The sequence below is a fragment of the Chaetodon auriga genome, chromosome 20 (genome assembly GCF_051107435.1).
Source record: "Chaetodon auriga isolate fChaAug3 chromosome 20, fChaAug3.hap1, whole genome shotgun sequence".
Taxonomy (NCBI): domain Eukaryota; kingdom Metazoa; phylum Chordata; class Actinopteri; order Chaetodontiformes; family Chaetodontidae; genus Chaetodon; species Chaetodon auriga.
Window position 1 is genome coordinate 17,511,960 of NC_135093.1, and position 18,946 is coordinate 17,530,905.

Sequence of the window (18,946 nt, forward strand, 5' to 3'; positions counted from 1 at the left end):
TCCAAAGTGCTTTAAGTGAAGCATTCACAGGCCAAACACTGAGACACTAGATGCAGCCTGAAGTCCCAAATTTGCCATCTTCAGCCTGCTGAGCGTCTGCAGCTCTGTGCCTAGGAGCTCTCTGAATGTGGGGAGCCTATTGGACACTTGAGTGATGCAGCCTTGAATGTGAAAGTGTCTGTGGAGAAAAACGTAAAGCTTCCATGTGTGAGCTGTCACACAAATCCAAAGTCTGAATCAGCACCAACACAAGGCTGCGCCTTTAAAAGAAAAATACACCCTAAAATACAATTTACATTTCATTTCTACCACGCTGCACAGATTAGTTTTTAATGGTATGGATTGGACCCAGTCCCTCTTTAAGATGAACACTCAAGTGTCAAATTGCACTGAAGGGATAAAAGACAGATCCTGGAACAGTTAATTAGAAAATATTTTTGAGACTGTCAGCTGTTATGACCATGGGCACTGATTCCAATCTGATCTGGATCGTTCATTTTAAATTGTGCCATTTTTTTTAATGATCGTCAATAATGTACCATCAAGAAACTGGCACATTAGTGTCACATCATTAATTTTTCCCCCCAGTTTCCTGCTGTGATAGACTTGCCGGTATTGACTGATGTCAAACATTATTGGAAAAGTAGATGACCGTTTCCGCTTTAGGGTGGATTTTCCCTATAAACGCACGGAAACAACCATGCCTCCACGCGTACCCAACATCACAACACGAGCGAGGGAGGAGAGAGAGCTGTTTACATCGTGAAGCAGACCTCAGATATCCAGTGATCCAACTGCACTACCGGGACAGCAGCTGTCTCTCTTTACAGCCCGTCTCTGTCAAAGCGTTGCCAATTTACGCTTTACGCACAGTCATGATTTTGACGCACAGGTGAACTTCTTTGCCTCAGCGCGCCTCGACCAGAACTCCGGAAGGGAAAAGTGTTGGAAGACTGATAGAAAAAGCCATCTCGTCTATTTCTCCCTCTCCTCCTCAGCCTTTTCTTTTTTTCAATCTTAATTGCGCGGAGCTGAGCAGGTGATCAGAGCCATGTCCAGGAAGAAGGCAGTGAAAGGCAAAGGGAGCTCCAAGAGCCCCAAGGCGTCGCCGAGCAGCGGCGGCGGGAGGACGGGGAGAGGGCTGGCCGCCGCTGCCGCTCCGTCCTCCGGACTGGTTTATCCCAGCAGACCGTCCCTGAGCAACAGCGGGGAGTTTTATGACATCGCCTTCAAGGTGAGCCCAGAGTTTAACGAGAGATTCTGTGAACATGTGTTCAGTTAAGCAATCAGTTGGGAAGTGACCACAGGTGCGAGGTTTGAGGAAGCCCATTAAGTCACCCGTAAAACAGAGGGGTCCCTCAGTGGTCTTGTTCTGCCCGTCGAGCTGATTTCAAAGATGATGATTTGCACTGGAAAGCAGCATCAGCATCACTTCTCTGTTCAAATGAAGGTGTGCTCGGTTTGATGCTCTTCTTTGTACCTTGAAGGTGCGTATGGAGACCGTTCATGGTCAAGAAAAGAAAAACATATAGTCCAGATGAAAAAGTACTAGGATTGTAAAAATAAAGCTGTTCTGTTTTGGGTTAGTGTCTTATAATTTTGATGTTAAAAATTGTGACTTGGTGTTTCACAATTCTGACTGAGTTAAATTTTTAGTTCTGTCTCAATTGAGTTTCATTTGACGTATTTCATAATTTTAACTCTAATTCATCTCATAACTTGGGCTTAGATATAAGCTGACTTACTGTGAGTGAATTCATCTTTTTTTTTTTTTTTTCTTATCTTGGCAGAAATGGCCTCCCATATCTGTGCCTGTCAGGTGCTGGTGGCTGTAGAATATGTGGATGTGTGCTGGATATCATGTGTCTCTGAGCAGGGCTGCTGGAAAAGTTCATTTCATTGTTATTTCCCACAGAGAGCACAGTCCCAAAATGCATGATAGATAGTTTAGTGCTTACCGGAAAATGTATCCTCAGCTGTGTAATTTCATCATGTTTAATCCCCAGACTCCTCTCACATAGAGAAAATACATTAAGGTATATCCACTACTCTGTTACCTGAGAATGCTGAAGTTTAGGAACCAGCAGGAGCGTTAAGTGGTGTGCGCCACAGCTCCAGCCCAGTGCAATAATACCAAAGAGATGGTGAGGAGGAGTTTCTATTATGCATGAGATCAATTACCAGCAGCGCTGTAGGAGGCTTTTTGTTTAGCAGTGGGCATAATGACAAAACATCTGGCTTCTGCTACACACAACAAAATGCCTCAGCCGCTCTCTGTTACCAAACCTCCATGTTAGAAACATCAGAAATAAAAGTGGGTAGAATGACCCATGAAATGTCAGACCTATCCCAAGTCAGAAATGTATCTTATCCCATTTTAAAGTCACTCTGAGCTTGTTTGTCACTACAAAAGACACACAATGTCTCTGCAGGAATGTTAGTTGTTAAGAGGAAAACACATCCAGTCCACACTGACAGTCGATGAATCGTTTCTGTCTTTTATTGAAACAAAATACCTAAAATTCCTCCCGGCTTTTCAAATGAGCTCTGCTGTGTGTTATGTAACGTTTAATATTGAATGTCTTTAGTCTTTGGGCGGTTGTTTCAACAAAAAAAAAGACATTTCAAGACGTCTCCGTGGGCTTTTGTAGACTAAATCCTTTTAAAACAAACTAATCAATAGGTGCATTGATACTGCAGCCCTACTGTCTGTATTGAACATACAATATAATTAATGAAGTGTGAAATGAAGATGACGATGATCTGCGCTGAACATATGTAAATTTAGAATTTTCATCATGTGTGCTGGCTGCTGGTGTTAATTTTGCACCCTGAATAACAACTGTTGCTATGACCGGCCGGCCAAAATCACTGCTCTCTGCTCAACGGTTCAGTGGCACAAACACAATGAACTTTCATATTGGAGTATAGAATTGCCACGTGCAGCACAGTGCATGGATGCAACGCAAACATGTCGAATGGCACAAAAGTGAGCCGAGTTTTTGTGTTGATGGGAAGAAGGGAAACAAACACACTCCTGGTCCCTCCTCTCTCTCTGTCCCATTGGTCTGTACAATCTGCTCTCTCCCACTGGAGTGAGTGTAACGCTCTGTTTCCTCTCTAGATGGGAGTTTGGGGAGTGCGCATGCCTGTGTGTGTTGCCTAAACTTGTGTATTTGTAGATAAGTTTTCAGCTGCACACACACACACAAAGCTTGACTTGTCTCATCCGAGCCTGTTCTCCTTCTGTGTGTGTCTCAGGTGATGCTGGTGGGGGATTCAGGTGTTGGGAAGACCTGTCTGCTGGTTCGCTTCAAAGATGGAGCCTTTCTAGCCGGGAGCTTCATCTCCACTGTGGGCATCGACTTCAGGGTGAGCACACACACACACAGTCAGAGGAAAGATGTGTCCAAAGTACAGAATGAAGGTGTTGTTGCTCATCGTTGCTGCTCCAGCCAACTTTATGGCTCTAGGTTGCAGCTTAAGAAATTGAAACTTCGACAGCCATTGCTGACCATTCACAAGGTGCTGACACGCACATCTCCCAAATCTCAGCGTGCACCTGCTCGTCAAGCAAGCTGATTGGTTGATCCAGCTTTCTGCCCTCTCTGCCATCAGGGTGAAATTGATTTCCGTTTCCTGATTTCTTCAATGTTGTCTGTTCTTTACATTGTTGTTTGCTCAGCGTGACACTGCTTCCTGGAGTACACGTGCATTGTGACCCCAGTCCACACAAGTATAAAAGAACCCCACACACACACACACACACACACACACACACAAACACAGATGTGTCAGAATGACACCTGTGAATGTTTGCTTATGCGTAACGTGGAGCAGATTCACTCTGAGAGCATTCAGTACCAGCTCTCACATTGTGGGGAAATACAGCACAATGAATGTGCCATTTATTTCTGATGGAAGCTGTAACCCCACAATATGTAGTTCATGAAATGCTCTCTTGCCTTTATAGGTTACTGCTGCTGCATGTAGTAAGCGGGTTAGCCAGACATGCTAACATTTGCAGCTTATGTTAGAGCAGATAACAGTTTACTGCTCTGACTACAGCCCTGCCATGTAGCCGTCATGGCCCGCCTGACGTTTTCCATGGAAGGAAGCGAAAGAGATACTTTTAGGTTTTTTTTACACTACGCTTACTGTAATGTGATGCAGTGATGCAATTAGGCCAAGAGGGCGACTGGGCATGATGGGAGCTTCAAAGCCGACATGCCGGCTCTCGTTCATGGTCTCAGGGCTGTAAGACGAGGTGACTTGCAAGGTGTTTAAACCCCTACGGGATACAGCACGTTTGAACTGAATTAAGCTAAATTAAAAAGGTAATTTAAAGTGAGGATATTTATTGACGGGCTAATCCTTTTTTTTACTGCTAATGTCTAACCCATTTTCTGCCTATTGTGCCCTGGGGGAAATTACAGATGAGGGTTCCAGTGGCAGTGAAAAACAGCCACACTTTAAGTGTCACCGCAGTGGATGGGAAGCAGTGACCCTTTCAGTCTTTTACTGTCTTATTGCTCCCCGAAGCAAGACCCCTGTAACTGCGGAATCTGACACGGCTGTTTGGAAAACTCTTCCCCTCGGAGGCATTCTCAGCCCTGTTTCTCTGATGCTGTCATCCAAAGCGACTTACAGTGGAACAACACCAGAAAGAGGTTATATTCCAGTACATTAAGCCAATAGCAAGAAAGAGTACGAGAGCTGAAAACACACTGTTGCAGCCCAGCAGGATTTCTGACGATGTGTGTTGACACCGCCAGCGTAAATAGGAACTAGCTTCCTATTTAACAGGACCACACTGCATAGAAAACATGCAATATCATTTGCTGCCTAAGAATTCAGCCTCTTCAGCAACATACCAGTTAACATTAGAGGTAAAAGTACACTCGACAGGATGTACCAAGCAAGGGAGCCGCTTTCCCGCGGCATGACAGGACAGTGTTGTGTTTTGGACTAAAGAAAAGCAGTCTTTTCAAAGGAAGTACCACAGGCAAGAGAGGTAAAAATAGAAAAAAGGCCTTACATCTGCATTCATGGACCAAAGTCTTTGCAGACTTCACCGGGGACAATTGGTCGTTATCTCCTCCATAAACAAACAGAATAAAGAGTGTGCACGTCCAAAAACTTTTGCAGCATCTGGATCAAAAGGCTTTGTTTGCCTCACAATGTGTAGATGGTTTGTTTGCGCCTTTGTTAGAGTAAAGGTTGACAGTGTGAGCACATTGAAAATGCATAACTAGAAGCTCACAATTTGTCTTTTTCTGTACAGGTAATCATTATTAACTTTGGCAGACTGATGACATCAGCACTAATAAACACACATTTGTACTTCATACCTGTAAGGACCTTTTTTGATATGATGCGTCCCCTAGTGTCTTACCCTTTATGGATAGACATATGTTAAGGTTGGAGAAAGGGTAGTTGGGATAGTTTGATATTCTAGAACAAGAGGCTGTTAGCTTAGCACAAATAGCTAACCCGGCTCTGACCAAAGTAGGTAACAAAGGTAAGACAATCTGCCTTACAGCATCTCTAAAATGCACTCACGTACGTCATACCTGTCGTTTATTTAATCTGTTAAAAACAAAGGAGGTAACAAAATCTTTAAACAGCCCTTTTTTTACTTCCTTTTTTGGAAAGAAATCTATACTGTCCTTAATTTCAAGGTTTAAATATCAAGTTGGTTGTTAAAAATATAGACACACACACACACACACACACATTCAATCACACTATGCTTGCTCAGTCTCTGTTCTCTTTAATTTCCTGCTTTGTTAGATTTTTGTTGTCTAGATTTATTTAAAGGATTTTATTATTAGCAGCTTGAATATCTGGGCAGTTGAGACTGGAAAAAAATCCACTCTTGCTCTCTTTTGAACTCGGTCTGCTTCGTTAGTTTACTTACGTGATCATAGACATGGAAATAACCAGCGTGGTTAACCCTTCAGTATGCACTTTGTTTTGTAATAATGATTTTGGAGAATGGTGTTACGGTGTTCGAGAACTGGAGCTAGTTCTCCTCTGGCTTGTGTAGTGGATGTTACATGATACGATTCTATTTTTAAATAGCACAAGCCTCTTCTCTATGCTCCTCTACGCTTGGTCTGTCTCACGGTCCGTTACATACCTTGAGAAAGACCGTTTGATGGAAACATTGACAAGCGGCATATAAGTAAAAATCACCGTCACAGTGTGTGACTTCTCATCATTGCACAAGAACCCCGGCTACGTTAGTTTTGTGGAGTTGGTTTGAAAAAGCTTGAATGTACAGGCCATGGCGTCTGTGCTCCCAGAGCTTTAATGAGAACACTCGGTGCCACGCCGTTGTTCTGTCCACCCATTATTCTTTCCCCCTGCCCGTACTCCTTGAAGACCCACGGAATACACCAAGAAAGAAATGTCAGGGTCAGAGCCAGTCTTCGTTGTTGTTTGTATGTTTGCTCAGTGTATGCTAAAATGTTACAGATAACTACTGGGGACAGTTATTTACTGGGGCCCCATGCACGGTTTTGGTTTCACGGGTATATAACCAGAGGGCAAATATCCCAAAAGCTCAGTGAAAATCTTTTAGATCACACTGTTCAGTGATATTTGAAGAGATGTAATTCATTTTTGGCAGCAGATTTGCAGCTCGCAGCTGACAGACTGCCGCAGAGGTTATCTTGAATCGAACTCTGAGCTTGATTGAAATGGAAGTCTTTTCATCTGAGTTCAAATGTTGATGTAGATGATAAAGTCAACATCAAGAAAAGCCAATTTGTGGCAAATTTGTTGCTTTAAGTGTAATCTTTGTTTTGTTAAAGTGAAGTACGGACAGCTCAGTTTGCTCTTATGTTGTGAAGTTACTTGGTTTAGTTCTTTATGCGCTTCTTTCAGACTGTGGACAGTGTGAAAGGCAGTTCTGATGGGATAAAATCATATCAGCAGGGGAGCAAAACAAGCTTGTTATCACACACATCGGGAAAATTACCCAATTGTTCAGCTCTGAAGGCAACAAACATCCTGATGTGATGTTTCTCACAGTGCGAAAACGGGATCAGACGTATATGCGCTGCAGCCTTTGTGTTCATCTGGCACCTGCTTTAATTTAAATAGCAGCACTGAGGAGACACTGGGACAGGAATGCCTGTCAGTGCAGCAGAGAGTGTTTAAAAACCGACATCAGGAATGTGCAGCAGCGTGACCTTTTGCTCTTGAGATACTGTAAAGAGGAATGGGAGTCAGCACCCAGGAGTAAACAAAGTTTTGGGTTAAAGCACAACCTTAACTTCATCCTGCTTTTTCCCATCTGTTAATATTTGTCCTGACAGGATGAAATAAGTAGTAATCAAGCTTCAAACCCTGCTCTCAGACAGTCTGTTGCAGGGAGAAGTTTGTTGGAACTGCTGATGAGATTTGTCTTGTCCCACGTTGTTACAATAGCAGGGTGTATTTCTTTCGTCCATAGTACGGCTTTTTCTCTCCCTTTCACCACCTATTCGCTCAGCTTGAAATGATGAAGCACAGCAGCGGACCAGTTAATCATTAAACAAACGGCGGCACAGCTCGCACTGACACAGATGGTTTTGTGTGTGTGTGTTTGTGTGTGTTTGTGTGTGGCCTGGAAGGAGCAACAGTCTGCCAGAGAATGACAGGAGCATAATACTGACCACGCTCACTTCTTTACCAAGCACCATGTGACACAGTTTGCATATATGTGCTTTTTATTTAGTTTTTTTTTTTTTTGCCTGTTGGATTGAGTCTTGTTTTACCTTCATCTTTATTTTAGTTTCAAAGTTAAAGGTGCAACATGTTGATTTCAGACACAAACTCTACATGTATAGATTGCAGAAAAATCGCAGCTTCATATCAGGAAGAAGCTGCTGTTTTCCAGAGCAAATGGAGCTTTGGTTTTCAAAATTCACACTGATGGCAGATGGCACTCCCAGCATATGTATCCTCTTCACTAACCACTAACTAAAATGGACCAATTTTGTAAAAAGAAAGCAATATGAGCTCCGGGTTTGCATCAGGCTCATCAAACTGCAGATATGGCTGCTGCTAAATTACTAAACTAAATTGTTCTCTGAGAAATCTGAGATGAGGTACTCAGCCTCTATTGTGCATTATACTTTGTGAGCCACAAGGTTATATTTGGAGAGAAATATGCTGTTTTGCTTCTTGGCAGCAAACCGGAAGAGGAAGCTGCTCCTCCCGAGCAAATGGAGCTAAAGCTTTCAGAGTTTGTGGTGATGGTGGAGGGAAGGATGCTGGAGAATCACTTAGAAGATTCAACATCCTCTTCACTAAAGATGAAGACAAAACTCTAAACTTTGCAACAGGGAAGCAGTTTGTACAAACTCTCAGAACATGTGGTAATGGCCATTGGTAGAAGGAGTTAAAGAACATTGGAGAAATCACTAAAGACAAAGGGTGCATTCATTTGTGCTTTAGTATCCTGGTTTTATTACATTCAGGATATGGCGTTTACATGGATCTTGAAAAACCTGGTTATTCATATGCAATTTTACACGATCATCACGGTATTCAGGTTTCTGATCATCTGCCTGCAGCAGTGTCTTCATCTCTCACCATCTCACCTGCTATGGGATGACCTCAGAAACCTTGAAATGCCTGAAGAATCCTGGTTTCTATTGGAGTGCTCCAGGCAGTATATCCAGACGCTGTTGACATGCACTGAACATAATCAGGATGCTCCAAAGACCCAATCACAACCAGGAAGTGTGCATGTACGCTCATTCAAAGAGCAAACTCTTAACTTAGCATCAGAAAAGTAACATGAATCCCCTTTTGCACGATGGCACAAATTCAGATTTGGAGAAAAAAAATGGTGCTTTATAGCAAAAAAACAGAAAGAGGGCTCTGTCCCTCCTGAGCAGATTTCCAAAGCTCTGGAAGTTTGTTCATTAGGACTTTGGCGATGAAACGTGGTGGAAGAAGTGAGAGGATGATGACGGAGAAATCCTTTTCAGCATTTTAAATCCTCTTTGCTAAAGATGAAGAGAAGACTCTCAGCTTTGCAGCTGGAAATGATCATGTATGACTGGATGAAACCACACTTGGTCACCTGGTTGTTCATCAACTGCAGACAGAGAAAGCCTGTGGTAAGGAAGTGAGCCACAGAGTTCAGTTCTGGAGAACAGTCCTCCTCTATCGCTTTGGCATATGAACTTGAGAGAAGCTGCTGTTCTTCCACAGCAAACAAAGCTGACGTGAGCTGAGTTCACAGTGGTGAAGGCAGATGGCGGAAGGAGTGACGGGATTATAAAGAGCTCACATTCAACATGTTTATCGTCTTCGGTGAAGACAAAGGGGAGAAACGCTTTGCAACAGGCTGCTCTGGAAGTGAACAGAAAATAAATGTCCCATTTCTTCTGAACTGTCTCGCTGAAATTGATTCCTGGAAATTTTTAGGCAGGGAACAGGCCATGAATAACTTTAGGTTTACAACGCTGACTTTACTGTAGTCGTTTATCAAGACTGACAGGGAGTTCAGTTGCCTGTTGTTGTCATCATCCAAACTGTTCCCCATAACTCCTTGATGGCTGCTGGCATCGGTAGCTTCTCAGTGATGGTTGTAAGACTAAATATTGCATCAAGCTTGTGAGATTTACACCTGCTTTACAAGACGACAAAGCAACAGTTTTCATGGGAAATGTTTTCTGTAGAGCTGGCAGCACGACTGGTGTGAGATAGACGCTACGTGTTCTGGCCATGGTCCCAGTAATTAAATCGGTTAATTAGATTTGTCTAAATGATATCTTTGGTGTGTGCACTCTGCTTACGCTTGATGCACACGAGAGGATTTAGAAACCTTAACTGATGTTAAGAAGCGAGGGAGACCACAAAGATAACGACAGATTGAACTGATTTTTAATACTTAAATTAGAAGAACGCTTACACCAGATAAGACGTGGGACCACACACTAGGCATGAGTGGCGATTCCAGGCGCATAGGATCACACAGAAACGTGACCTTAGAAGAAAAAAGGAGACGGACTTTTGTCGTCAGCTTGTTGCTGTTGTGTCTGTTATATGTTGAACTGAAAAAAAAAAAGAGGAAAAAGCTGTGGATGAAGTCATGGCTGAGAAGATTGGCATTGCTTATACATTTATGCAGTGCAAGCTGGAGGTGAGCAACAGCAACATCCGGGTAGTGACGCTTCCCGGTCAACTACGCTCTCATTGGATATTGCAGGTTTCTGCTCAACATTCCACCATTGTTCCTTTCACACTTCAGGAAGTCTGAAATCAGGGAGGCTGCGATCCAGTCGGTGACACTCAGGTGTCTGTAAGCTCCTCGTACTACAGGATCGTTTGGGCCATTTAGACTGGCCTTGTATCGGGAACAAGCCATGATCGTTGGTTGGGGTGAATCGGACTCCCAATCTTCCCAGTTGTCCTCTGGTGTGAGGCCAGCTTTGGATAACTCTCCTTTTGTCCCAGATGGAAGAAGCTCTTGAATCGAGTGCTGACCCTTACCCGTACCTGCATGCATGTGCTTCTATTTCTAAGCCTTTCATGCAGGCCTGTGTGTAGTCGTACAGCAGGTATATATGCCTGTTGAACTGGTGGCCTTGGTGTCCTGATCGACAGACTATAATCAGGCAGCAGAGGACTGATGATGATTGCTGTCCCTCAGCAGCTCCTCAGGCTCCCAGACGTCGTCCATCGATCCTGGTGCGCCTTTTTTTTTTTTTTTGTGGCTGTGAATTTTAATTCCCCTGGTACAGACAGCAGCTTCCAAATGATTTTGTTCTAAATTTCGTTAAGCTTGACCATCCACTTTGTAATTTACCGCTGACCGCACTAGACAACAGTGGTTGTCATAGTGACGATGCACAGGCACACCAAAGGCAATTTTCTGGCCGCAATATGAAACGGGTGAAAGGTAGTCTACATTACCCACGCACCGGCACACATTCACACACAAACATGCACATTACCAGACACAGATTCACTCCTATTCAAACAAGTACAGCCATAAGAACACAGTGGAAATGCTCCTCTGTCATCGGCTCCATATAGTTTAGCTTTTTATTTGTTCATGTGAGATGAATCATTGACATCTCCAGGGCCTCGTTGTACATCCATGTTTTATGTAAGCGAATCTGTGGCGTCGTGTACAGCTGTCCATGGCCTGATTTAAAAAGGATCCGCTCACACAGCACTCTTAAGATAAGGAAGCCTTTGACTCTGTCAGTCTGTGTGATCTGTCATCAGTGTTGTGAGGTGACTGTGGGTTAGACAGCAAAGCATATGATGATAATGATGATGGTCTCCACCTCTACATTAATTAAATTAATTTCTACTGTACTTCCTTACAGTAGCGGGAAGACAGTGTTTTCTGTGTCAGCCGCTCTGTTTGATGGATGTTTGTCAGTTTTGTGTGTAAATGACACATTTAATCAGTTACCTTTTATGGGACTGGCCTAACCATTGGGGGAACTCTGGGGTTCATTGTTTTGCTCAAGGGCATTTAGTCAGGAGCAGTTTGAGGAAAGCATGTAACTGCGATTTTTGTTTTGTTTTATTTTACTTTGGTTTTATTTTGGTAGTGTGCTCGATATTTCTCAATAATATTGCCATTCTGTTGGATTGCAATGAAAAGAACTGACAGAAAACAATGATTTAACACATAAAAACCATTAAGTGGTCATCCTTAACAAATGTAGTCACTGTCATAAATGTGACAGTTTCATGTGTTACTCAGTGGGCTGTTTTAAAAGACAGGGACGTATTACCATTAACCTTGATGGACACGTTATCTTTAAATCATGAAGCTGTTTACAGGATATTGGTTGTAGGTTCAATTAAGGATGTTATTGGAAAGTTGTCTTCTTTCATCATTATCATTTTCTGTCAGCTGAATATTGCTTTTTTGCACAAATAATGAAAACCTATTTCAAAAAAAAAAACAAAAAAAAAACACCAAACAGACAAAACAAATAAAAGCACAGGATGGATCATTATAATCCCTGTCAAAAGCTTCCCGTTGGTCTGCACATCGTCTGCTCTTCTCCCCCGGTGTCGGCTGAAAATAAGCCATATGCAGATGCACTTCAGTATTCATGAATAAGCAAAATGATGAAACGTACTCATGCTAATAAGCCGCCACGGGACAACAACACCAGGAACAGTACAAAGTCGACGCCACATTTGCTCTACTCTTACATAACCGATCATTCCCACTCCTCCCTTCATCCCTAATCCTCTCTGCTGTAGGTTCTCATTTACGTTTACTTTACCTCCTTTTTTTTGAGCTTAATAAATTATTCTTCTTATATAACATGACCCAGATTCGTTAGGCGTGAAGTGGCCCAACAGACCTGAAGACCTGGCGACAGATACTTTGACAAAGGCCCCACATAGGCAGGTGTATCGGCCTGTTCGGTTATACCTTTTTCTCCCTCTGCGTCACATGACTCCTCAAGTGCCTGTCGGGTTCCCAGGAGACTGTTGTTATGGACCAGTAACCGTGACAACAATGCAAAGCAATGAATGTGTGGAAACGGCTTTGACCAGATTTCACTCGTTTGGCTGGCAGATGGCTTTCAGGCTTTTTCGAGCTTCAGGGTTGACTGAGGTCCTCAGCTGGAGACGGGGAAGCTTTAGTTTCTGTTGTCGCAGACACGGAGCGAGCCATAACCAAAATCTACATGTGGTGACAAATTTACAGATGGGTTTTTAGCCGGTATGTGTTCAGGGCAGGTCGGGGCTCAGCATTGCTTTGCGTCACGCTCTCACAGTTCAGTGCGCTCTGAATTGTAAGCATTCCAGTTCAATCACTGTCCTCTGCTGAAGGCCACAGAGCGGCTCGACTGGAGCAAGTCAGGGGTGAAGTGTTTGTCTGTGCACGTCAACGGATTTCACAAGGAAATTCACATGTCTGTCTATGGGAAGGAAATTAATGCCTGACCACCACATGATGGGATAGTTGGTGCTAACGGGGTCATGTAGCTACCTTTGAAGACAAAGTACTGTTTCTTGGAAAATGATGGTTTCAACGACCAGAATTTGCATGTAAAGCCAGTATGACCCTTGGTGATGAACAATGAGGAGAGACAACCACAGTTTTTGCAACATAAGAATCAGTCATGTTCTTACTTAAAGACTTGTTGTTGGAGGAGCTCTCACACAGTGTCAGCTGTTAGAGAAAAGATACATGTTGCTTTGCTGACCTAACTCTTCCAACACTTCCAAAAAGCCACACCAAGCTTGCCGTATAAGATAATGGAAATACTTAAAGCTAAATAAAACCTAGAGCAGCATGAATAGATTTTTTTGGGGGCACTTGTGGGCAGCAGAACACATTGTAAACATACCTAATAAAGTTGATATGGCAAACAAAAATTCATTTACTTTTATTTTGCCGCTGTCTTGGTCTTCATCTCCTGAGGGAAACATTTGCCCTTATAGCTGCTAAATGCTCCACCTTGTTTGCTGCTGAAACCAGCGCAGATGAGAGCAGGGAGACTGAACCACAACATTAAAGCTGCAAGCCATGAAAGCAAAACACTGAGTAGAAGGATGCTAAAAAGGTCTGCAGAGCTGAGGGGAACTGCAGAGTTGGGTGTAACCATTTTGTGTGTTGGTCGCTATAATTGACCTCTTCCACATTACACACATTCATTTCATTCATTGTCAATATGATCACACTGATTAGTGCAGCTTTAAACCAACCAGAGGAAGTATGGTTACGATGAGGAAACCAAAACTCCACCAATCCACCGGACTCACGCTGTTTTCTGCTCTACTAAAAACATCAGCTTCCTGCATTGGCACAGAAGTTGCCCCTTAAATGACTAAACATGTGTGTCTTTTGTAAGAAAAAAGCACATCTGGTAGCTTCCCAATTCAATTACACACACTCAGTCTTAACTGAGGAGCTCCGTCTCACCACAACTGTTGAGCTGTTTAAGCAGAGGAGCACGCTGCTCATTCACTTTCCCTGACTGCCGTTTCTCTGCCAGTTCAGGGATCCAGAGTGGCAACGAGCAGTCTTTCATGCGCCCGTGAATTTATATTTGTCCCGTCTTTGATCCCGTTGTTAAAATATTTTTAGAAATACATCTAAATCTGACTCTGAGGAGTCTACTGCTGCCCCTCAGGTTGCTGTCGTCACTGCCGGTGTCGAGGCTTATAATTAGACATTTGGCGCCGGAAAATAAATCAAAAGAATTGCTTTCCAATTTAAAGACAACAGTGTGAGTGTGCAGTATTATCTGGCACTTGCTCTGCTCAAAGATGACAGATGACGCTTCTGTTTTAAGGAATTAGTTTTGTGTGAGTGAATTAGTGAAAGATGGATGGACAGGAAAAGGCTGTTAACAACTCAACTGGGGAGGACGGAAAGAATTTGTCTCCGTCTGTAATTTGTCGCTGTTTTGAGAAATCTCAACAAAGCTGTATTCACTTCTGTTCTCTCCGTCTGGTTGATCTCATCTCAATTTGTCGTTGCGTCTCAGCAGTGCACGGCTTCACACTACAGTACTTTCAATTGGTCTCAACAAATTACATCCGCAGACTTTTTTTCTCAAGCTGTCCTGGAATATTTGGGAAAGTGGTTACCGAGGCTTTTAGGGACATGAGCAGCAGTTTGTGTCACGTTTTCCTCCCCGTAAAAACAAAGAAATCCCTCATGTGTTTCAAGAGGGAAGGAGATGAGTTTTCTTTTAAATGAGAAACAGGATTTCATAACATATATCAGGATTTATATTAAAATGGGAAAAGAGGCATCTATGCTCTGACCACAGGCTCAGTATAGAGGAGAGTGGTTCCCAATGGGAACTTTGAATTAGAGCATACAGGTGGATGCTTGGGTGGAGGTGGGGCTTATGAGTGGCAGCAGCAGCAAGTGTTAAATGAGTGAACTGTGTAGCAACCGCGTGGATTATTGAAGTGCCAGTTAGAAAGAAACTACTGCAATATTGTGCTATATGTTGCTTCCTCAAGGACCTTAATAAACTATCCAGAAGTATCCAGGACTCTGCTGCTTGTCTGCAGTGCACGGGGGATTGGGCTGCCATGACAAAATATTACCTGTGACAGGGTGCTGTGGGCTAAAAGATAGGAAACCACTGGTCTAAGTACTGGTATACACCACAGAAGATTCAGAATGGATCAGAATAGGTTCATTAAGGAAGTGGTCAGTGTGCAAATTCAAAGAATTAATCACTTTTATAGTGCATAAATATCAGTATTGTCCCTTGTGGCCATTTTTAACCGTGACCGAAAAAACCCCAAGGCTTGCTAAAAGACAGATCAAGGTACTGAGTTTAAGGCAGATCAGCATTTTTCAGCACTTTCTTACTGCTGCTCCAGGCAAGATTTCTTTTAATTTATCAATTTTATCAGCCACAGTTACAAATGGGGCAGAGCAGAACATACCACTCCCCACCCTCGCCCTGAACATGAGACTCAGTAGCTTCACCCTGTTAACACAGCTGACATCGTAGTGTCACAAACACAGATTGGTGGGAAGTCTTGTCAGGACACACAAAGTTTAAATGTATTCAAAGCTGTGAGAAAACCCTTACTGGTCATGATGATGAAGACTAATTTGAGGAGTACATCACGGTCCACAAGTACAAGAGACACAGTACATCTCATGTGCTTAGCCATTTGCCTGGCGGTCTATTAGAGTGGGGGCTTTTGGGACGTGTCGAGGGAGAACTCTTCAAAGGAGGAATCTTTAGATCTTCTTAAACCTACAGAAGCTAAGGTTTTGTGGTTCCTTTACCTAAGACTAAAAGTGCTTTCAGCAAGTTTAAAATTAAGCGCGCATCTGCTCAAGACAAGCATGCATATTCATAGACTCGCAGAAGCAGATGTTTCAGATTTTAAAATGAAGAAAATCAGGTATGTATGCAGTTTCGTCAGTCAGTGAACTCCTGCTGTGAGTGTTTTCTTTTGGTGTGCCTCGATTTACACTGCTCAGATTATCCAGGGATTAATTAGATCCAATGTGGTGTGCTTGGATGGTGAGTTTGCACCATGAAGGACGGTATACTGAGAAAGGGAGTAGACAAATTAGCATCAGTATGTATTAACATTTATTTGACTGCAAAGAGAGAGAGGAAGTGAAGTGTGTTGTTTTACTCTCATGCCCTTTTCATATCATAGATCAAACCCCCTCATATTTAATCTTTATTGTTGTTATTGTACCAGCTGCTCTGCTGAAGACGGCAGCAGGGTTTTGTTTCATTGTGTGAAGGTGGTTCTGAAGTTGGCACAGATTTAATTTTTCACTTCACCTTTGAAGAGTGCACACACACAAAAACAGAGGAATCAGCATTGGCGTTCACCTCGTAATCTGCACTAATTCTTGCATGTGTTCCACCATGCATGCAGTGTTAATTAATTAGCATCTTTTGAAGGAAATGTGTGTTAATGTTAGTCTCATTTTGGTCAGTAGCCAGCATAAAGGCTCCTTTATGTAAGGGAAGTTCTTGTCTCATTCATTGATGTGAATAGTTAGTGTGGTTACACACCACTTACTGCCAGCTTGAGCTTGAGGTGTGAGTGCCTAAAATGTAGGATAACAGTAATATTCCTTGGAGGAGCATCCACAGAAAGATGAACAGCCTGCATTCATCCAGCACACATTCAGACACTATAAACACGAATGAGAACTGAACTTTACCTCCACAGCCTCTGTTGTGTCAGTCTTAGCTCCTGTTCTTCGAAATGTCAGCATGCTGACCTCCATGTTCTCATGGTTTGTTGTAGCTTCATGGATTCAGCGATTGTGTGTCCATTCATTTCCACATTGTTTGGCTTTTTGGCATTGATGAAAGTTACCATTTAAACTGTTGCTCACCAAGCCATTTTACTTACTATATTACCCATAAGACCTCTGTGTCCAAGGCATCCAAGGTAATGGTTCTAAAAGAAAAGCAGGACGTAGCATCTCGCAGAATCTGTGAAGAGTGATTGAAATTGATTACAAAGATAGGAACACCATTTTGTAAGGATGTCCAGAAATGAAACATTTCAACATTATTGCTACCTCCTCTCACATAATGAGACAGTTTATAGTCTATGGAAAGCTGGGTTTGGTATTCACTAACATTATCCTCTCTCCCCTGTTATAATAAGCCCACTTTCACAGCTGCTATGGATGAGTGGAACCCAAGGCCACAGGAAAAAGATGTAAAGGTATTTGTTCTGAACAGTGAGGAGTGGAGCTCAAAGATCTGACAGGCACAATCAACACAGTGCCCAAAATAGTTTGCTCTGTGTTGTAGCTATTTCCAGGCTAATACAACACAGAACTCTCAGTGCTGTTTCTGTGCTCTGTGGCTATAGCAACACCGTCTGTACCTTTTAATTTATGTTCCCCATGTAGGAAATCACTTATAAAGCTATTATGCAAGTACGACTGTGCCACAGCAAAGATGAGCCATGAACTGTCCCAAGACCGTCATGGGACCAGTATCATTGTGGTTAAATAGCAAAGGACTGTATCACAGTAAGCAATGTACCTGTATGCATTTATTCTGCCTGCTAGAATACAGCAGTGCAGCAGAAATGTCCTTAAAATGTAGAATATTTGGGTTTGAGAACATTGTTCAGTCAAAACAAGCAAGTTGACGATGTTCCTTTGGGCTCTGGGAAGCTGTGATTTGTTGCATTTGTCACATTTTGATGAAATTTTGAACATTAAAATACTGAATTCCAGCCCTTATAATTTATTAATTGACTTTTAGTGGAATAATATATTCTGGTGATATGAACATATTTTGCGATAGTTTTCTAAAATTATGGAACCAAAAGTCCTGATTTTGAGCACAATTTAATTCTACACTAACTAAAGGAGTTAACAGTTCACTGCATTGGACATCATATATAATCATTTTGCTTACATTTGCTGTATTGATATAACCAATGTCAGAATAGTACTTGTCACTATTGTGATTTTTTTGTGTTTTACTTTGATGACGAATGGCAAACTTCCATTGAGTCGTACAGTCACCCTTACCCCATCCTTGTGAACACAAGTTGAATGAAACTACATCAGTATTCACTGACAGTAACGTCATCCTGGATTGGCGACCAAGGACAAGCCAGACTCTGTGAAATAGAAGCTCCAAGGGCTTGTTTGAGTTCAAACTATTGTAAGAGGACCTCAGGAGGATCCTTGGTGAACTCCTTTATAAAGACTTTAAAGTCCCTGATGGCTTCTCAAGAAACATTCAGGCGCTATTTTTAAAAATACCACTTGAATGTTCTTTCAGATGAGCTCCAGGTGGACCTTGTATACTCTGAAAAGCATGCTGCCTGCATTTAGGGAGCCATGCGCAAACAGAAGTAGTTGTGTAACACAAAGTGTGCATTTTCATCCATGTGTTGACTGTGGTAATGCTACTCCTTTATCACAGCGTAACACTGCCTCTCACTGCAGACCCTTGAGAGTGAGGGATGAGCGGCAGAGCTGAGGGGTGGGGGTAGCGCCTTACACATACACACACACTTTGTATGCACACACGGCAATGAACTGCAAGACTGCACAAACAGAATAAAGATTTTCTGATGCCCAGGACACCGTTTCCATCTTCTGTCCTTTCATGTCTTCACTTCCTTCAACTCGTTTTCCCCCCGTATAGCCACTCCCATACATACGCACACATTTGCTGTCATTTTAAGCTCTAACTGTTTCTCTCGCCATCCTTTCCGTACTCCATCCTCTGAAAGTGCGATGACAAATGCCAGCACTGCTCAGTAATCGCGACAATCAACTCTAGTTTCTGAGAAAATAAAGGCGGAGAGGATGAAGTAAGGCAACAGCCACCAAGATGCGAAACTAATTTACTCCCTGGCTTTTGATTATCAGACCACACTTTCCCTCCTACACAGGATTGCATCTAGAAAACAGCAGCCTTTAGAAAACTCCCTCATCTCCGTCAAACCGCGGAGATACGGCGACTAT

General features: G+C 42.7%; 1 protein-coding gene across 1 annotated transcript in view; it reads left to right on the forward strand.

The window, feature by feature from the left end:
- The first annotated feature begins 715 nt into the window (after positions 1-715).
- The window catches only part of rab26 (RAB26, member RAS oncogene family), a 77,094-nt gene continuing 58,863 nt past the window's right edge, over positions 716-18,946 (forward strand). The window contains exons 1-2 of the mRNA XM_076760105.1: positions 716-1,234; positions 3,262-3,372. Coding sequence (XP_076616220.1) covers positions 1,052-1,234; positions 3,262-3,372 — 294 coding nt within the window. The 5' untranslated portion in view covers positions 716-1,051. The remainder of the gene's footprint in view (positions 1,235-3,261; positions 3,373-18,946) is intronic.